This window comes from Acanthochromis polyacanthus, chromosome 12 (assembly GCF_021347895.1).
Source record: "Acanthochromis polyacanthus isolate Apoly-LR-REF ecotype Palm Island chromosome 12, KAUST_Apoly_ChrSc, whole genome shotgun sequence".
NCBI lineage: Eukaryota > Metazoa > Chordata > Actinopteri > Pomacentridae > Acanthochromis > Acanthochromis polyacanthus.
The window spans coordinates 3,552,892-3,569,833 of record NC_067124.1 but is presented as its reverse complement, the minus strand read 5'-3'; the positions used below and the strand labels follow the sequence as shown (position 1 = coordinate 3,569,833).

Below are 16,942 nucleotides of genomic sequence, written 5' to 3'. Positions count from 1 at the left end.
TGTGTAAAGTGCAAATAAATACAAATTCAGTCCTTTTATGTATTATATTTGCTCTTTTTTGAAAATCTATTATCTGTGTAAAACAACATAGTCTGAAAAAAATGCGTATCTTACAACCCTTCCCTTTTATACTTGCTTACTGTTCACTGTTGCATTTAAGAGCAATACTGAACAAGAAAATGTTAGCTTTCTTCTCAGGGCTAACAGCAGATTAGCAGGCCAACACTACAGATTATTTAATGTAAGTAAAGAAAGATGAGATTCTCAGCGTGTAGCAAATGTTGGCTTAACCCTGAAAAAGCTCTCCTTGTGCTCATTTATGTTTGGAGCTTACTTATGTGGGTAAACCACTGGTGCTAATGTAATCTAAAATAAGGAAATTCTTTGACTCTTACACGTGTGAACATTTTTTAAAATCATCCTGTTTTAGTGTCATAAACTGAAGGAATCGTGTCTGTGTGCACTTAGATATTTGTTTTCTTTTGAAGGTGATTACAGCATTTATTGTGAATTAAATCATGTCTACAGATATTCAGACCAAGCATATGTTTAAAATGAATGTGTCCTGTGTTATTATTTGTATTTTTCCTTTCAGAATAATTTCCGTACAGATGTAACAAATTACAGTGTCACCTCCTGCACATAGAAGACTTGCAGCTGTTGCTATGTTTATATTGAAAGAGATGGTTTTGTTTTCATTATTTTGTCATGTTTTATTATTTATAAATCAAATAGTTTAGTTACTTAAACGCTGAGAACACAGCTGTGATTTATGTTTCTGCTTTACTTTCAGGTGTTTACATTTTTTTAAATGAAGTTTTCATGAATATTAACCTAACCCTAAAACCATCAACATCTGAGGATCCATCCAATAATTGCTCATTAAAGGGTTTATGAGATCTGTATCTTGTTGTTTGCTGGTAATTTTACCAGATTTCACCTCACACCACCAGACTAAGCAGCTCATCACTTACAATTACCCTAATAGCTAAACGGAGCTCATTTAGAGCTCATTTTTCACTGCTGAGATAATGTTAGTCTCCCACTATCACTTAACATAACATATGCTTAAGTGTTATTTTACAGTAACACTGCAGCAAATGACACACGCTTCACTTTGGGGTCTGCTGTTTGTTCTGAGAACAATACCAAGTCTCATTGAAGCATCGCCCCATTTCTCAATTTATGTGAGACGAGCCAACATTACTTTTTCTTTTTACGATTTCAAACATCACCGAGGCTGGTGACCACAGATCACAGCTGTCAGTTGGTGTTCTACCAGCTTCTAGCATGCAGGGTTTCCAGGTGCTGTCACAGAAAGAAACACTGACAGACTCAGCTCTAAATACAGCCTGAGACTGAATGTGAGATGGTCAAAAGGACTGAAATCAGACTGTGCATGAAATCAGCTTTTCAGGCATTTTTGTGGAGAGGGAACACTATCTATCTCACATCATAATGCTTCATCTACTAGGAAAAACTGAAATTTTGCAGTTGTGCTAAATTAATTCCTGACATCTCTTAAACTAGCATAAAGCCCCTTTTTGTGTGATTTATTTCTGCTGAGGAGACAGGCTGATTTCACTGATTTTAATTCAGTCCAGAGCTCGTATGTGTGTAATATCATGCTCTCCTCGGTAATGATTAAGGTCAAAATGACCTTCTATTTTCAGTGAATGCACGTTGAATCTTTTCAGAGCTAATGTCATTGTATATTGACAACATCGGGACTAAAATGTCTGCCACTGAGAGGAGGAGTGGTTGCTTGGGCTCCACTTCAAACCTCTGTGGTGCTCTCTTTATGTGTCTGGATCTGTAGCAAGAGGGGGACGTCAGCCAACTTACCCAAAGGTGAATCCACAAAGCTTCATTTGTTTGGACATGCAGGTTTCCATCCAACACTCTATCAGTTAAATTCAAAAAAATTTACAGCAAAAGCTAAGTATTGGCTGAAAGAAAAACAAGAACGTACCAACCTATGGCATCTATAAGGTCTGACTGACTGTGGATTGTGTCATTATGTGTGTGTGTGTGTGTAATGTAGTTTGTAATATCTGTGCTGTTTCATTGGTGTTGTTGGTCCTCTGTCTACTTTTACTGAAAACCCCAACCAGGGACAGGAGTTGAAAATTAGCTTAATGCTTTGCGCTCTATGTGGAATACATCAGATGTTATCTATGTTAATTGCATGGTCCCTGATCAAATGAAGTTTTTTTAAGGTGAATCTCTGATGGAAACATATTCAGGAATTTTAAAATGTGATGGTTTCAGGCAAGTCCTGATGTTTTTCTCAGATTTTAAAGCAAATACATTTCTATTTGTTTTGCAAACCCTTTGTCTCTTGACTTTTGTCCTGCTTATTGTCAATTACTGATGGCATCCTGCAATTTCACATTTAAATCCATGAGTCAAATTATCAGAAACCCCTAGAAATATATAACATCCCCCTTCCACTGTGCTGTTAGTCATGTGTGAATTGTTTTTGAGGGAGGTAAATGGAAAGCGTGGATCTTTTATATCCTTGAAAATCAAAGTTTTGCTTGAAGACTGAAACAAAAGAAATACATTGAACCAGTTTCCACACTTAATTGCCAGTTCAATATTTATCTGCAAATTCGCATAGCAACATACTGCCGTTTAAAACAAATGCCTTTCACTTCGGATAAAAAAAGACCTTCATGTTTGTCATACACAATATAATGTGACAATATTGATGCTCTATTATCACTGCCACGTGTTCCCTTCACTGTCTTTCTTTTCAGTTCACATCAACACTTTGGCACCAAACTCAGCAAAGGGAGCAACTGATTTCCTGCTCTGTGTATAAGGCAGATGTTTCTACTAATAAGGTAGTAACATATTAAAACAAAGTCTCGACTGTAAGAACTGAGGGTTGATGTTTAGATGTTCACAGCAGGGACCACAAGCAGGGCAGCAGCTGTACAACAGGATGCAACAAAGGTGCACCTGTTGTCACTCATTCACTCACTCACACACACACACACACACACACACACACACACACGCACACACAGACCAACACAAACACAACGAGAGCACCACACACACACACATACACACACACACACACGCACACAGACCAACACACACACAACGAGAGCACCACACACACACACACACACACACACACACACACACACACACACACACACACACACTCATCACATAAATATGTGTCTGCACCTACATGTTGTTGGGTCTCTCCACAGTTTGGAGTACAAACAGGACAGAGTAAAAGTGAGCAAGCATCCAAAACAGCAGGTCAGGAGTGTTTGATGTGACCTCACTGGAAAATGGGGAAGTGAAAGTAGCAGCTGGGGGAATTCTGAAAAACTCCCAGTGGCCATGACAAGAAAGCAGTGAATAATGTTTTTAGGCTTGACTGAACTGCTGGTGACCTAAATGAGTGTGGCCCAGAACGCTGCTCTCACTTCTAGCACAGTTAATATGAGAATAGATCATGGCTACTAAACACAAACCCCACAGGTGGACTGGCACATGGTCTGCAGAGAGACTTCTCTAAGTGGAGTTCCTTTTTGCTCTATTTTTACTCTGCTGCATGTTTTCTATGGGGTTTTTCTTAACAGCAAAAAAGTCTGCCCAAGTGAATCATTCTTTTCTTTTAATGTAATTTATAGCTCCGGGTGGCTCTCATGATGCATTTGTGTGTGTTTGCAAGGAGGTGTGTATGCATGTGTGTCTGTGTGGATGGTTACTCAGGTTGCACAGTGTAAACAGTGAATGCACCTGTGTAAATGGCACAAAGAGAGCTGTTGTGTTTAGCTGGGAGGCCATCAGGGAATAAGGCATGTTGTGCAAACTGTGTCACCTGGAGAGAGCACGAATAAAGTGTGGCACCACCCGTGACAACCAGCGCTGAGACAACCGCATGGACAGATCTGAGTTCAGAAGATACCTGCACCTCTCCCACACCCGACACACAGTGAACACATTTCCACAAAAAAAGTCACAAATAAGACATGTGGAGCTACAGACAGCCTGTTAGCTCTCATTTACAAGCTCTACGTCTAGTGTTGGGAAAACTATGTCAGATGGTGATGGAGGATGGAGAGACTGGTGCTTTCAGCCACTAAACCATAACCCGACAAAAAGCCTCCACAGCTGGAGCACAGTTCAGAAGTCATGAGAAGTTGCATAGACAAGCTGTCATGTGGAGACTTTAACTGGTAGCCATGATGGGGCTCAGACGTGGCACATAAAGGACCGAGACACAAACGATGCACCTGGAGAGGAGGAAAGTGTGTGTTAGCTTCCAAAACTATTTCACAGTTGGAAAAACACTGGTGAAAGAAATGTCTTTAATGATGACTGAATTCCATTTAGCTGCTTCAATTTCAGGGTCCTTGTATGATACCTGCTGACTCACTCTCACGGTCTAAAGGCTTATTTGGACATTCACGTGGGACAGATGTGAACCTCAACTCCAATCTCTATTTCACTGAGTATGTTTTACTCAAATTTACTGACAATATCCTAAATATAATATTAACAGGCTGCCACATAATAACTGGCAAAATATTCCTTAAAGCAAAGTGCCTTGGATGTCATCCATCTAATAATCATTTGAGGGTTTGGTTCTTTGGTTTTGAGCTTGTTCTCTCTGTGAATGGACCTCCATGCTGTCCACAGCCTGACTTTCTATATGTACATTGCAAGTAGATTTTTTTTCCCAGTAAATGAATGATTTTATTGACAGTACTGTCCTTTGATCCAGTAAAACAATTCCTCTTGTAATTATTTTGAGGGGACACCATTGCCTTATTGTCGACTTAGCTCCACCCAATACCATTGTGATTAGAATGAAGAAATACAAATAAGTCAGAGCACTTTCTCCCCCTATAGCAGAACGATAAGGTGCAGCCAAACCATTCTGTGTTGCAGAATGGTCTGACCATGCCAGACTATGCTTTGTAACCACATTAGCCTCCAAAAGTTGCACACAAAATGCTTCCCAAAATTTCATTTTTACTTGTGCAGCCTCCATAATTGTTGCAAAAGAAGGAGAATAAGGTGAAAACGAAAAATCCTTTTTAACTCTTTGATAGCCATTTTCCATTGGATTTGGGTCACTTTTGACCCATGTTGTGCATCAAAGGGTTCAAAATGCAAAGATGCAGATTTGTATCAGACTAATATTACGACAGGACCTCTGTATACAGCAAGACGTGACTATTTGTAGTAAAATGTTTTGCTACAAATCACAGACATTGTAGATTTGCACGAGATTACGATAACAACCATTGCTAGAGGTCCCAAGGTAGTACTAGTCCTGTGCTAACAGCACTAATGTTAGAACATCTGCTATGAGAAAGGCCTGTTGAATAGGACTGAACTTTCAAAATAAAATTGTTGTTGTTCTTCAGCTAATGATATCTTTTGCTACACCTCAATGAAAAAACTAAATAATGAAGTGCCTAAGCTGAAAAAATGTGGCTTCTTTTCTTTGCTGTGTTTTTCTAGTGATGGGTGAAGTGAGTATACACACCATGTTTTAAAAAGCATGACAGCATGACAGAGTGCAGTTAGAAATGAGGTGGTGTCTTGTGGTTTCATAAGATTTACTGTGTTATTTATTGTTTCCTCATCCCCCTCATATTGGAGTAGAATGTGTACTATAGGTGTGTGCTCTGGGATAAAACATATTTTCTTTGAGGCTAATGAGTCAACCTTCCACTTCATCCTCTTAACCAATGGAATTAAATGCTCATTTTAGTCCTACCAATTCAGCCAAAGTTCAGCAGTATAGTATAGAATAACGTACTGCTGTTATCTGATTTTAATATCGAGATAATCTCTTATTATCTTGATATGTATATGATATATATGATAGTGTTGGGTCACTTCTGTCTTCTGAGAGTGTGTGTCTCTCCACCCGTGACAACTTCAACCACGTCCCAGAGAAACCTCTTACGCAGATGTGACCATCATGCAATTTCCACCTTGTGCATAGTTGCTGCACTTTTGGCTCACCGCAACAGGATTTAGCTGAAATACTGCTAGTGCAACACTATCTACTCACTCCTTTGTCCTTCTTTAAATGCACGCAGGTAGAACTTTGTTAAGAGAAGCAGACTGTTAAATAAAAAGTCTGATCTCTGTTTCCACACTGTGTGGCCACAACAAAGAGAGGTTCACCTATCAGGCTTATCTAGTAGGCTAATGAGTCTCTAGTTACCATGCTCCAATCCCCTGTCAGCACCGCTACAAACCTATAGGGAAGTACAGCCAGAAGGGCCACAATTAGAGAAGTACATGGAGGGGAAGCATGAGAAAGAAAACATAAAGACACAGGGACAAAGACATAACACACATGCATGTTTCCTCCTTTGCTCTGAGCAACTGTGAATTATTGCATGTGTTAAACTTGGGGTCGATCTACGCACCGTTGAATTAGCACACAGCTAAAATCGGACAAGAATAGAATATATCAAGGTTGCCAAGCACAAAGAGTCAAAGTGCATCTTGTTTACATTCCTGCTTATACGCATTAGCCACGCACAGAGGACACAGCAAACTTTGTGTCTGTAACAAGGTTAATCCTTGAACCTTAATCAAGCTCAAATACCCGAACAAAAGAAGAGGAAGAGGTTGAAATGAGGCTGGTCACCCAGGTAGCAGACTTTACCTTGGCGTCCTTGTGAAATATGTGGTTGTAGAAGCTGAATGACGCAGACTCCACTACATAGCTGGACTAGTTGGTAAATTAGTGAAGTTGGTGAGATGACTGCTAACACACTAGCTCTCCAGAAGCCTTCCAAACGTGTTTCTTTTGCCATCTGCAGCATTTTTTTTTTAAGGCTGTACCTCCTTTCATTCAGATTAACAATATCCAAGGAGGGAATAAGGCCAGCTCCTAGCTAGAAAACTTGGCAATTGACATTAAACATGCTTTTTTTTTAAAAATCTCAGCTGCTCTTAAAAGGCATACCATCTTATCCTATCTAATACTTTTTCATAATGGTCTGCAAACCCATTCCAGGAGAAGTGGATCAAACAAACCAGGTGCAATAGCTTCCTCCATTTGACCCTCAAAGGTCATGTCAGTCCAGAACACACATATTACTGCAGTTGTACTCAAAGTAATTCATGTAAAATTGGACTTGGACAGTGCACTTTGGACTTCTGAACTGAATACCCAGAGGGGGAAATGAGTCTTTGATGGATTAATCCTTAATAGTCACCACCTGCACCTGCTGATGACTTTTTGAGAAAATTACATTAGAATGACTCAGTTGGGCTCCATGCAGTCTCCAGTTTAATATTTGCCTGTTCACAAAATTTACATTTTGAATCTGCATTTCTGTGGCAAATGAATGATTTTACATGGAAAAACAAGCAAAACTTGGCAGCAAAAAGTTTCAACCCATTAGCCTTCAACGTAGAAGCCAGAAACGTGAAATCTAAACTCTATGTAGAATCTCCAGCTTTCTGTTTTATTACATACATAAATAGTTAAAATGATAGCATTAGTGCGTGTTTGCTACGTCTAAGCCGGACAGTGTTTTCCTCTCAGGCCTCATCCATCATCTGCCTGTCATGGACGATGAGTTCATGCACCATGGTGCTCGTGGAAAGGCTACCATCAAAGATTCATACCACTGATCCCTTTGAAGTCGTCCCTGAACCAAACATTGTTGCACACATTACTGAGCAGAACAGTGACTTCCCATGGCAACAGAAAACAGAGAGACAGAGGAAGGAGGACGGAGAGAAGAGGAAAATAGGCTTCCCATTTACAGCCATTTAAGCTTTTCAATATTCATGACGGAGGAGAATGTGGCAGTTCCCATAAAGTTTGGGACATTAAACCTCCAAAGAGGTAGTGAGGTGGGTGTCATCCCAGCTAGAGTCCCCCCAGGATGGAAAACACTCAAAAGGCTGAAGTGAAGTTCTAGTCAGTGTTGTCTGGGCAACCTTCCAGAAAGAAAGAAAGAAAGAAGGAAAGAAAGAAAAAAAGAAAGAAAGAAAGAAAGAAAGAAAGAAGAGGAGCTGGGTGTGAATGGATGAGGTCCCGATGTGTGGCGCCAGGCAGTCTGCCCGGCGGGGCGACTCAATAGGCGGCTGTGAGGGAGGGAGCGGAGCGGCGACGCGGCCTGGAGAGCTGAGGAATGTAGGAGGCACAATAACACACAGCTGGGGAAGGAATGGCAAGGAGGCGCCGCCAAATTGGCCCATCCCAGCTCCCTTAGAGCTGCAGGAGTAGGGTAGCAGCTCTGTGGGAGGTGAAAATACCTGTCAGACAGTGATGAGGCATTGTCTGTGTCACGAAGTCCTAAAAATAAATGTCATTAAAATATGGGTACAGGTCATTTTTAATGAATGTTGTACAAATCAAGCCTCATGTAATATTGGCATGTAACACAATGAAATGAAGGAACTCTCCACTGACATACATTAGGATGTTAACCACCCATTAAAGTGTATCTGAGCTTTACAAGTCTATTTCTAGTCCAACAGTGAAATCCATATATTCCACAGACCCCGGCTACTTTTGCATAGTTTTATTAATAAGCCAGTTAAATTCTTTTGGATGCTGTCAGTTGGTGTTTTGAGTTTCCTTTTCCAAAGTGAGAAGAGGCAGATTTTTTAGCAGGTGGTTCTTCTCCGGATCATCTGTCACCAGAGTGATCAATACCAGCAAAGGCTGAGCGTAATTACGCATCAATGACTACGGCACTAAAGATGCAATCCGGCTCTAATCAGCCTGCTGAATATACCTTCACCTGTGACTGGATCAATGGCGCACCGAAAGCTTTAAGACTGACTTCTGGTAAGGTGTAGGAAAGATGCTTGAGACTTTTTTCTCTGTACAGCTATAGTATAATGCGTAATTGACTGCTTCGAAGTGCTCTCTCTCTCTCTCTCTCTCTCTCTCTCTCTCTCTCTCTCTCTCTCACACACACACACACACACACACACACACACACACACACACACACACACACACACACACCCTCCTACCGATAGGCAGCCCACCGCAGCGCACACAGAATGAGACACGCCTTTTTCTCGGCTCCGTTGTCGGGTCGGTGGGCAGCGGGCTGCCGGTGATTGACCAGCTTCTCTCCCTGATCTGTCAGCTTGGCGCCTCCCCTCTCCTCTATAAATGTAGGAAATCTATTCATTCCTTTCACACCGAGCCTGTCGAAGTAAGAGGAACTGTGAGGCTCCACGGGATGTGTTGACAGACTAGAATTCCGTCTTTTGGTTCATCTTGTCCTCTCGCACATTTGCGCTGTTGTAGCTTTCGCTGTGTTTACAGCACCGCGCTATAATCTCCAATACCTCCTGCTACCAGTAGTGTAATTGTGTTTTTGTTCTTTTGTTTTTGCTTTCTTCCGTTGCCTCTCTCTGAGCCGTTGCTTATCTAAGATGAAGGCTGTTACTCCAGTCCGCCCCCAGGACTCCTCCTCCACCAGCAGCCAGCTCTCCCTGCACTATCTGTCGAAGCAGAGCCTCAACATCGCCCGGTGCAGGATGGAAGAGGAGGACCTGTTCTGCCTGCAGTACGACATGAACGACTGCTACAGCCGGCTGAAGCGCCTGGTGCCCACCATTCCGCAGGATAAGAAAGTCAGCAAAGTGGAGATCCTCCAGCATGTCATAGACTACATCCTGGACCTGCAGCTGGCCCTGGAGACGCACCCTTCTCTCCATAAACAACAGCCACAGCGGACCGGGACCTGCCCTCCTCCAGCCTCCAACCCCAGCCGGACACCGCTGACGGTGCTCAACAGTGACCACCACCAGGTAAGCTGAAATCAGCGGAGGAGGCTGTCCGTTCCCGCTTTTCCGCCTGGACTTACCGGGGGACCCCGGTTTACCTCCGTGTGCCAGACTGCCGTCCGCCCGTCAGACTCAGACAAAGCGCGTCATGCCCGTTATGTGTCATTGTCCTTGTAATGTTAGTGACCAAAAAGAAAGAAAGGAATCAAAGCGGTGTGTGTGTGTTATCGCAGTTTTCAAAGATCGTGCGTAAAAACGTATTTGACGTGGGTTAGATTGCGCACTTGATTGCGGGCTTTATGATTTGCATGATAATGACAGTGTGTGTCAGAGGCCCACCTTATCCCAGGATTGGTGAAGTACCTCAGCCTGCAGCCCACTCCACTGCGCACAATAAGGCCAATTTGTTATTGAATAGGCAGTAAGAGAATTTATTATGGGATGATATAGCCGACTCATTTCTGCCGCTCTGCTGTATATCATTTATTTTTGCAGGGCTGTAGGCCTAGCCTTTATTTCATATCCGTGAGAGCATCGTTTTACATGTTTCTCTTTCTTTTCTCTCTCTCTCTCTCTCTCTTTATTTTTTTAAACAGAGGACGTCAATAGTCAAAAAGCCGGAGGACTCGATTTTATGCCGCTGAAACACGAACACTGCATTGGTAAGTCGGTTTAAATATTACAAGTCATTATAAAAGATTATTTGAAAGATGTGGATGCTTTCTTTTTATTATTCAACACGTGTGGCCAGTAGAAAACACGGTAAATGTACACTAAAGCATCTTGATGACTGTAGTATGTGGTGTAAATTGACAATCTGTGGAGTGCTCCGGGGAGGCCAGGAGATGTCAGGGAAAATCAGAATTGAGGAACATGAAATTGGCACCAACCTCAGAGGCAGCTGTGCTTTGCGCAATAACTGTCACTGGTGTAGCAATCTGAGAAGAAGACAGGGTTAAAACCTCAGCTTGCCCTCTCTGTCATTCTTACGCGCACACACTCCTTCCTCCCTCTCAGTCCCATTCACACTGCGCTGCTGCTGGCTTCTCAATGCCAACTTTTACAGCGCAAAATCCAAACACACCTGGATAGGTCTAAAAGCGTGTACGTGCTGTGTGCGTGTGCGCGCGCGTGTGGGACACTCTTGCAGTCTTTCTGGGAGTCTCGGCTGCCAGCGTTGCCCAACAGCCCGAGGAGCTGCTGTGTGGTTGTTGTTTGACCTGGTTTGTTTTGGGTTGTTGATCAAGCATGGCCTCTGTTTTGTCGGTGGCGCCAGTCAGTCTGGAGCTCTGCAGCTCACCCCCCCGCCTCTATTCATCCCCTCCACAGGTGTGCAGGCAGCACAGAGCCGCTCCAAAGCCAGCAAAGCTTCGCCAGAGACTCACACCCAACTGGAGGCACAATCACAAGGGGATTTCAAAACCGCTGGGAGGAATTAAACCCAAATAAAATCACTATTCATATCAGCTTTTTTTGGTTCCATTGAACAAGGACTCAGTGTGTAGACATCTCCCTCTCCTGTTTAAGTTTTCTCACTTGACCTCCTGTCACATTTTTTGTTTCTAAAAGAGTGAAAATCTGGAGTCACCACTGAGAAGATTTTTTTTTGGTTGGAAACTCGTCTGTCAACAGCTATGAAAACTGTTTGTGAATTGTGCTTAAAGAGTAACTAAAAATGACTCCAGTTTAAAGCTTTACTAAACTGCGAAAAATCATTGTACATGTTTTGGACATCTATTGTTTAAAATAGATGATTTGTGTTGAACAGGGATGTCGTCCCTGGTATCTTGAAATGTTTCATATTGTAAAGAAGAACAATTCTGATTGGAGACAATTAAGATTGTAAATATAGAGACGCAAATGTTCTATAAAAGTATGTGAAAGGAAGACTTATATGCTTAAAATAGACTATTGTAATTATAAGATATTTTTATTAAAACCTTTTTTGTCGTTATGTAAATATTGTGTTCCTCTTTAGTGAATGAACGTGATTATGCTCTGCCAATAATGTCCTCACATGATGATATCAGTTAACTCTTTGCAGTGTTTTTTGGAATAGTTTAATATGTAGCATGTCAGGCTCATTGCAGAGATATTGAATGTGCACTGAAGCAGCCCTCCCTGTGTAGATACGTGGTGGAATTCAACACAACTTCTTTTGATTATTTGCCCTGCTCAGCTTTCTCTTGAACTGGTTTGTACTCATTAACTCTGACAACTTTTGACCCGCTCAGAGAGATGAGTCAGTCTGCTGTTTGATCGTTAAAAAAGAAGAAGAAAAGGAAGGCTTGATTTGATTCTTGCACTCTTGTTAAAAATCTAAGTACTTAAAGCACTTCTGAAAGTGTTTACAATGTAATGCCTAAAAAAAAGGAAAATCACTGCAACACAATGTCTCTGTCTTCTATTTGTGCAGTCAGAGCTTCTCCTTGAGAAGTTAATGATTGACGCCATGAAATCATTAAACTTTGGTTCTGAATTGGTGAAATTTGTGAACATTAACAGGCTCTTTTTCGACAGGCGATGTCTTTAAGTGGATACTAAATGATCTCCTTGCTGGAGAATCGGCAGCCATTATTAACGTAAAGAGAAAAGAAAAGCCTTTATTTTTCATGACATTGAACGCCGAATTTACCTCACCACCCTCCTGCCAGTGTGAGAGGGCACTTGTACATTACTGTCAGCTGCACTGTTGGACTTGACCTTCACTGGCTTGTGAGGAGTTGTCAAAACAATTAAAGTTTCCAGGAAGAATTGTGTCGTCTCAAGTTTTGTCTCAGGGGCACATTGTTTTTTTTATTTATTGCTTTCAGTGCCAGCGCTGAAGTGATGAGGAGAAAGAGGGAAGCGCTGCGTGACTCTGCATTCACTTCATTTCACAGAAAATAAAGGGAGGATCAAGTTATTAACATGTTGCAGATGGTATCTACTGTAAGTCCTCAAACCTGCTTTACAGGATTCAGGGATCAAGATCTTTGTTTTCTGAGCTTAAATTAATTCCTTCACTCACATTACCACAGCAAAGGAAGGATTGCTGAAAGTGGAGAGGTCAGATATGTGTCATTCATTTGTAATGCCAGAAACAAATTAATCTTTATCTCATGAGTGCAAATTGTAACTGATGCCTTTGTGAGAAAGTAGCTATTCTACATTTAACAACTGAAGGCAGATTTCTTATTGCAACTAACAAAGGATAAATTATCATGTTTGAGTCACACAATCACTATAAGTAGCAGGGAGTTTGCAAATGAAAAGAAAACACCCATCGCTATATTCACTCAATACATAAATAGGCCTCTGTAGCAAGTGCAGTGTTTCAAACAAAAGATGACATGAAATAATTGAATAAAGCAGGAAAAACTAAAACAACAATTCAGGTGGAGCAAAAATGAACTCTTTTACACTGGGTGTTCAGTTAAAGCGTTTATCCATGAAAACTTCCCACAGTCACTTCAGGTTTAGACAGAGCAACAAAAAAAAGCCAGTAAGTGTAAAAGCACATAATCATTAAAGAGATAGTGTTTTAATGAAAAACAAAAGAAGGAAAGAAATGCCTGGTGAGGTGCTGATTATTATGGCATTCGGTGCAGATGAAAATCATTTACACTCTTAGTTGAAAGAATCTCAAGGCCTCATTCGGTTCGAGGAAGCATTTAACAGAAACAGCTTGATATTTGAATTGTTTAAGATATTTTGAAATTATTAAGATTATAAAATTGTTGGAAAGCTTAAAATAATTACCTTTCTTACAAGTGAATCTGTCTCACAGTGGGAAGCTTCGTGTGAACATCCTTCCTATCCTCCTTCGTTCCCACAGAGCTGCAGCTCTTTCTAGCAGACACACTGACTCTTGTTTCGTTGTCCCCACATCAACCTGCCAAATGTGGGTTAAAGCTGCCGTTTGACACTGACAAGCTCGGCGACAGAAGCACCCTGTGGGCGCTGCAGACACCTTGCAGACACCCTGCGCACTGCGGCCATCTGAGGATAAGCAGGCCACCTGTATGTGTTTATAGTCCACAGTAAGAGAGCCTGGCCTCGCTGCCCTTCACAAGCACTGTACTTGTGATGTGAAATGTGAGCGTGTGTGCCTGTGTGTGCGTGAGTGATAAAACCTTAAAAAAAAGAAAAGAAAATGAAATGAAAAAATGTGCTAAAGCACAGGTGGCCAGCTTGACAGTTAGACCTTCCTGATATGATTAAAAACATTCTGGTTCTCACACAGGCCTGAGAGTTCAAGCCAGGCATCAGCTGCCATGACTACACTCTTACAATACGCACCTCCAATGCATTTTTTTTCCACAGAAAATTCTGGTTTCTATAGATAAATTCAGGGATGCAGTGGAGATGAACTCAGCTGACACTTGGACTCTCTCACCCCAGCTGACCCTGCTTTTCATTCACTTAGTAGTTTATCCACTTTTCCTATAGTGACAACAATTTACTTAAAAGTATTTGTCAAATCTTCTTGTTGCTGCATTTATTTATACACTATTGTTCAAAAGTTTGGGGTCACTCAGGAAATTTCATGTTTTCCATGAAAACTCACACTTTTATCCATGTGCTAACATAACTGCACAAGGGTTTTCTAACCATCAATGAGCCTTTCAGCACCATTAGCTAACACAATGTAGCATTAGAACACAGGAGTGATGGTTGCTGGAAATGTTCCTCTGTACCCCTATGGAGATATTCCATTAAAAATCAGCCGTTTACAGCTACAATAGTCATTTACCATATTAACTATGTCTGCACTGGATTTATCATTCATCTAATATTGTCTTCATTGAATAAAACTGCTTTTCTTTCAAAAATAAGGACATTCCTAAGTTACCCTAAACCTTTGAGCGGTAGTGTATATTCTTAGACACATATCTTTAAAATTTACAAAGAAATGCAATTAGGTGAAAATGTAGAAAGTGTGGTATTTACAGGCAAAGGCATGTCCATTTATTTCAGCAGCCAATCATCCACACACTCATGCTTATTCACACACACAGAACATGTTCACACTAATTTTAAATCTTATTACATGATGTTCCACAACAAAAAAACTATTTTTTCTCTCACATCTGCAGTGTTACAGCAGTACAGCCGAGACACAGCACAGCAGGCTTCTGTTACAGCTACATGATCTCGAGGTCCAATTCTCTCCGTTAGTCAGCAACCCAAACTGCTGCCATCCCCAGATACATTATTCATCTGTGCTCCTATTATACTTTGCTGCAGCCATATGTTGACTCATAATTCCCACTGTCTCGCTATTAGCTACCACATCCTGCATCTCTTCAGCATTAGCACTGCAGGATTTTCCAAATAATCCCTGTTGGGAGTGAGACAGCAGTGCAGCAGCAGGATGGAGGCTCATATGGAGACTTCCTTCTTCCTCGTGTTATTTTCTAATAGACTGGGCGAATGATTAGGAGTTCCTATACCTGCGGCCTTCCTTTGTGTGTGTGTGTTTGTGTGTGTGTGTGTGTTTGTGTGCTCCCTGGTCCAGATCGTGGGAAAACATCACATCCTGTTTGATAAGGACGCCCAAACCACATTGGTCAACCTGTTTTCCACCCTCAAGCTGAGGTCGAGGGAGTGGACACGCCGGCCCCGTGATCAGTCACTCGGAAATGTCATTATGAACACAGTATAATTATTATCAAAACAAGGGACTGGCAGGGCAGTAAGTGGAGCCAATTGTTTGCACAGGTGTGAGCATGTGTGCTCTCATTTTATGTGCATGCATCACTGTGTTTTCCCTATGGCTTTTATATATATATATATATTTTATTTTGCAAAAGATGACAATCTAAAAATTTTAAGGCCTTCTTTTTCTGATTAAATCACCCCCACTCATTATCCACCACTCTTTGATCCTCCCCTTCCAGGTGAATCCACCGCCACTGATTGTAACCAAGGTAAAAAATAATCAAATGTTTTACTTCTTGTACAGAAAGAAACACCCAGCTCCTAATTCCACAAATTTGCACGACGCACCGTGACACAAACACATAAAACGAGGATGCTCGCTGTCGTCTCTGCCTTGAATTAACCTTCTGCATATGTTAAACTGCAATAACAGGTTTAGCCGTGGTGTCTCGCCTCCCTCTCTCCCTGATTTAACTCCACATTACAGAGTTCCATGGGGGACTATATCCCTGCGTGTTAATCACTGCTCTTCCCTGCGCACAGAGAAATATATGGCGTGTGCTTGCAGAGGAACAGTGGAGGACAAAAACGTGCTCGCTCTTGGACACTACTTGATTACAGACTAATTGGTCTAGAGTGATTAAATATCTCATGCTTCTCACTAATTGCAGCTATTTAAAGCAGCTATTAGCTTAAAATGCCTGCCACCAACAGCCGTTTACTCATAAACAAAATGAGAGATGCAGCAATTCACCTGTACAGCTCAGACTGGAAAACAAGACTCAGAGACTCGCAGGAAGCTTCGAACTACTGCGAGACCTCACAGCACATCTTTAATATTTAAACTCTTATTTCTCACACAGACAGTTAATACATAATTCAATACCTTGCTTTGTTTTTTAGATATATTCTGAAAAATAAGCTGCAATCAATCTTTTTTTCTCATTTTTCTTCAGTTCCAAATAAGTAACAGATGTACATTTTTACAGATGCCTAATTAATCACAATTATGTTTTCCACATTCATACTACTTGTGATAATTGATGTGTAATTATTTCTTCATTTGGGCTATGTTAATGATTTGACACTTAGTGTTTTTTTATATATGAGAGGAAAATATGAAGAAACAATAATCCCTCTGCGGGTCATTCATTTTAATTTAGCAGCCTCAGTCGATGCTTTATACTCGGAGACACTCGAAGAAGAAGAAGGACGCTCACACACACACAAACACACACACACACTCAACATGTTTATGTGATCTGAGCCTGCAGCGGCCATCAAACACAATCACAGGAGAGTTAATGTGTGTACACCCACCAGTTTAGCTTCAGTCAGAGCCTCTTTCAGGGCAACAACAAACAACAACAAGGGGTGAACGAGAGGAAGAAGGAGATGGAGAGATGCAGTGAGAGAGAGGAGGACTAGGGTTAGAGAGTGTGAGAGGGACAGAAGGAGGAGGGAGGGCTTGGCATCACCAGTGCCAACCGTGGCTCCCGGGAGACGGGCGATGAATTACAGAAATGAGATC

The 16,942-nt window shown here is 41.5% G+C and overlaps 1 protein-coding gene and 1 long non-coding RNA gene across 2 annotated transcripts; one reads left to right on the top strand and one right to left on the bottom strand.

Annotated features, from left to right (window-relative positions):
* Positions 1–7,274: 7,274 nt before the first annotated feature.
* Positions 7,275–9,105, bottom strand: LOC127536377 (uncharacterized). Its single transcript, XR_007945371.1, has 2 exons — positions 9,004–9,105; positions 7,275–8,255 (listed from the first exon to the last, which is right to left on the bottom strand). It is a non-coding gene; the product is annotated as an uncharacterized LOC127536377 (long non-coding RNA).
* A 55-nt stretch (positions 9,106–9,160) lies between these two features.
* On the top strand, positions 9,161–12,522 carry id4 (inhibitor of DNA binding 4). The gene is made up of 3 exons (XM_022192134.2): positions 9,161–9,792; positions 10,365–10,430; positions 11,098–12,522. The coding sequence occupies exons 1-2, from the start codon at positions 9,415–9,417 to the stop codon at positions 10,410–10,412; spliced, it is 426 nt and encodes a 141-aa protein (XP_022047826.1). The 5' UTR covers positions 9,161–9,414; the 3' UTR covers positions 10,413–10,430; positions 11,098–12,522.
* Positions 12,523–16,942: the final 4,420 nt, after the last annotated feature.

Excerpts from the sequence above, each read along its gene's own strand:
- id4 (XM_022192134.2), top strand. The coding sequence starts at position 9,415 with ATGAAGGCTGTTACTCCAGTCCGCCCCCAGGACTCCTCCTCCACCAGC. Across the intron at positions 9,793-10,364 it reads TCAACAGTGACCACCACCAG|AGGACGTCAATAGTCAAAAA; the intron begins GTAAGCTGAAAT and ends TTTTTTAAACAG.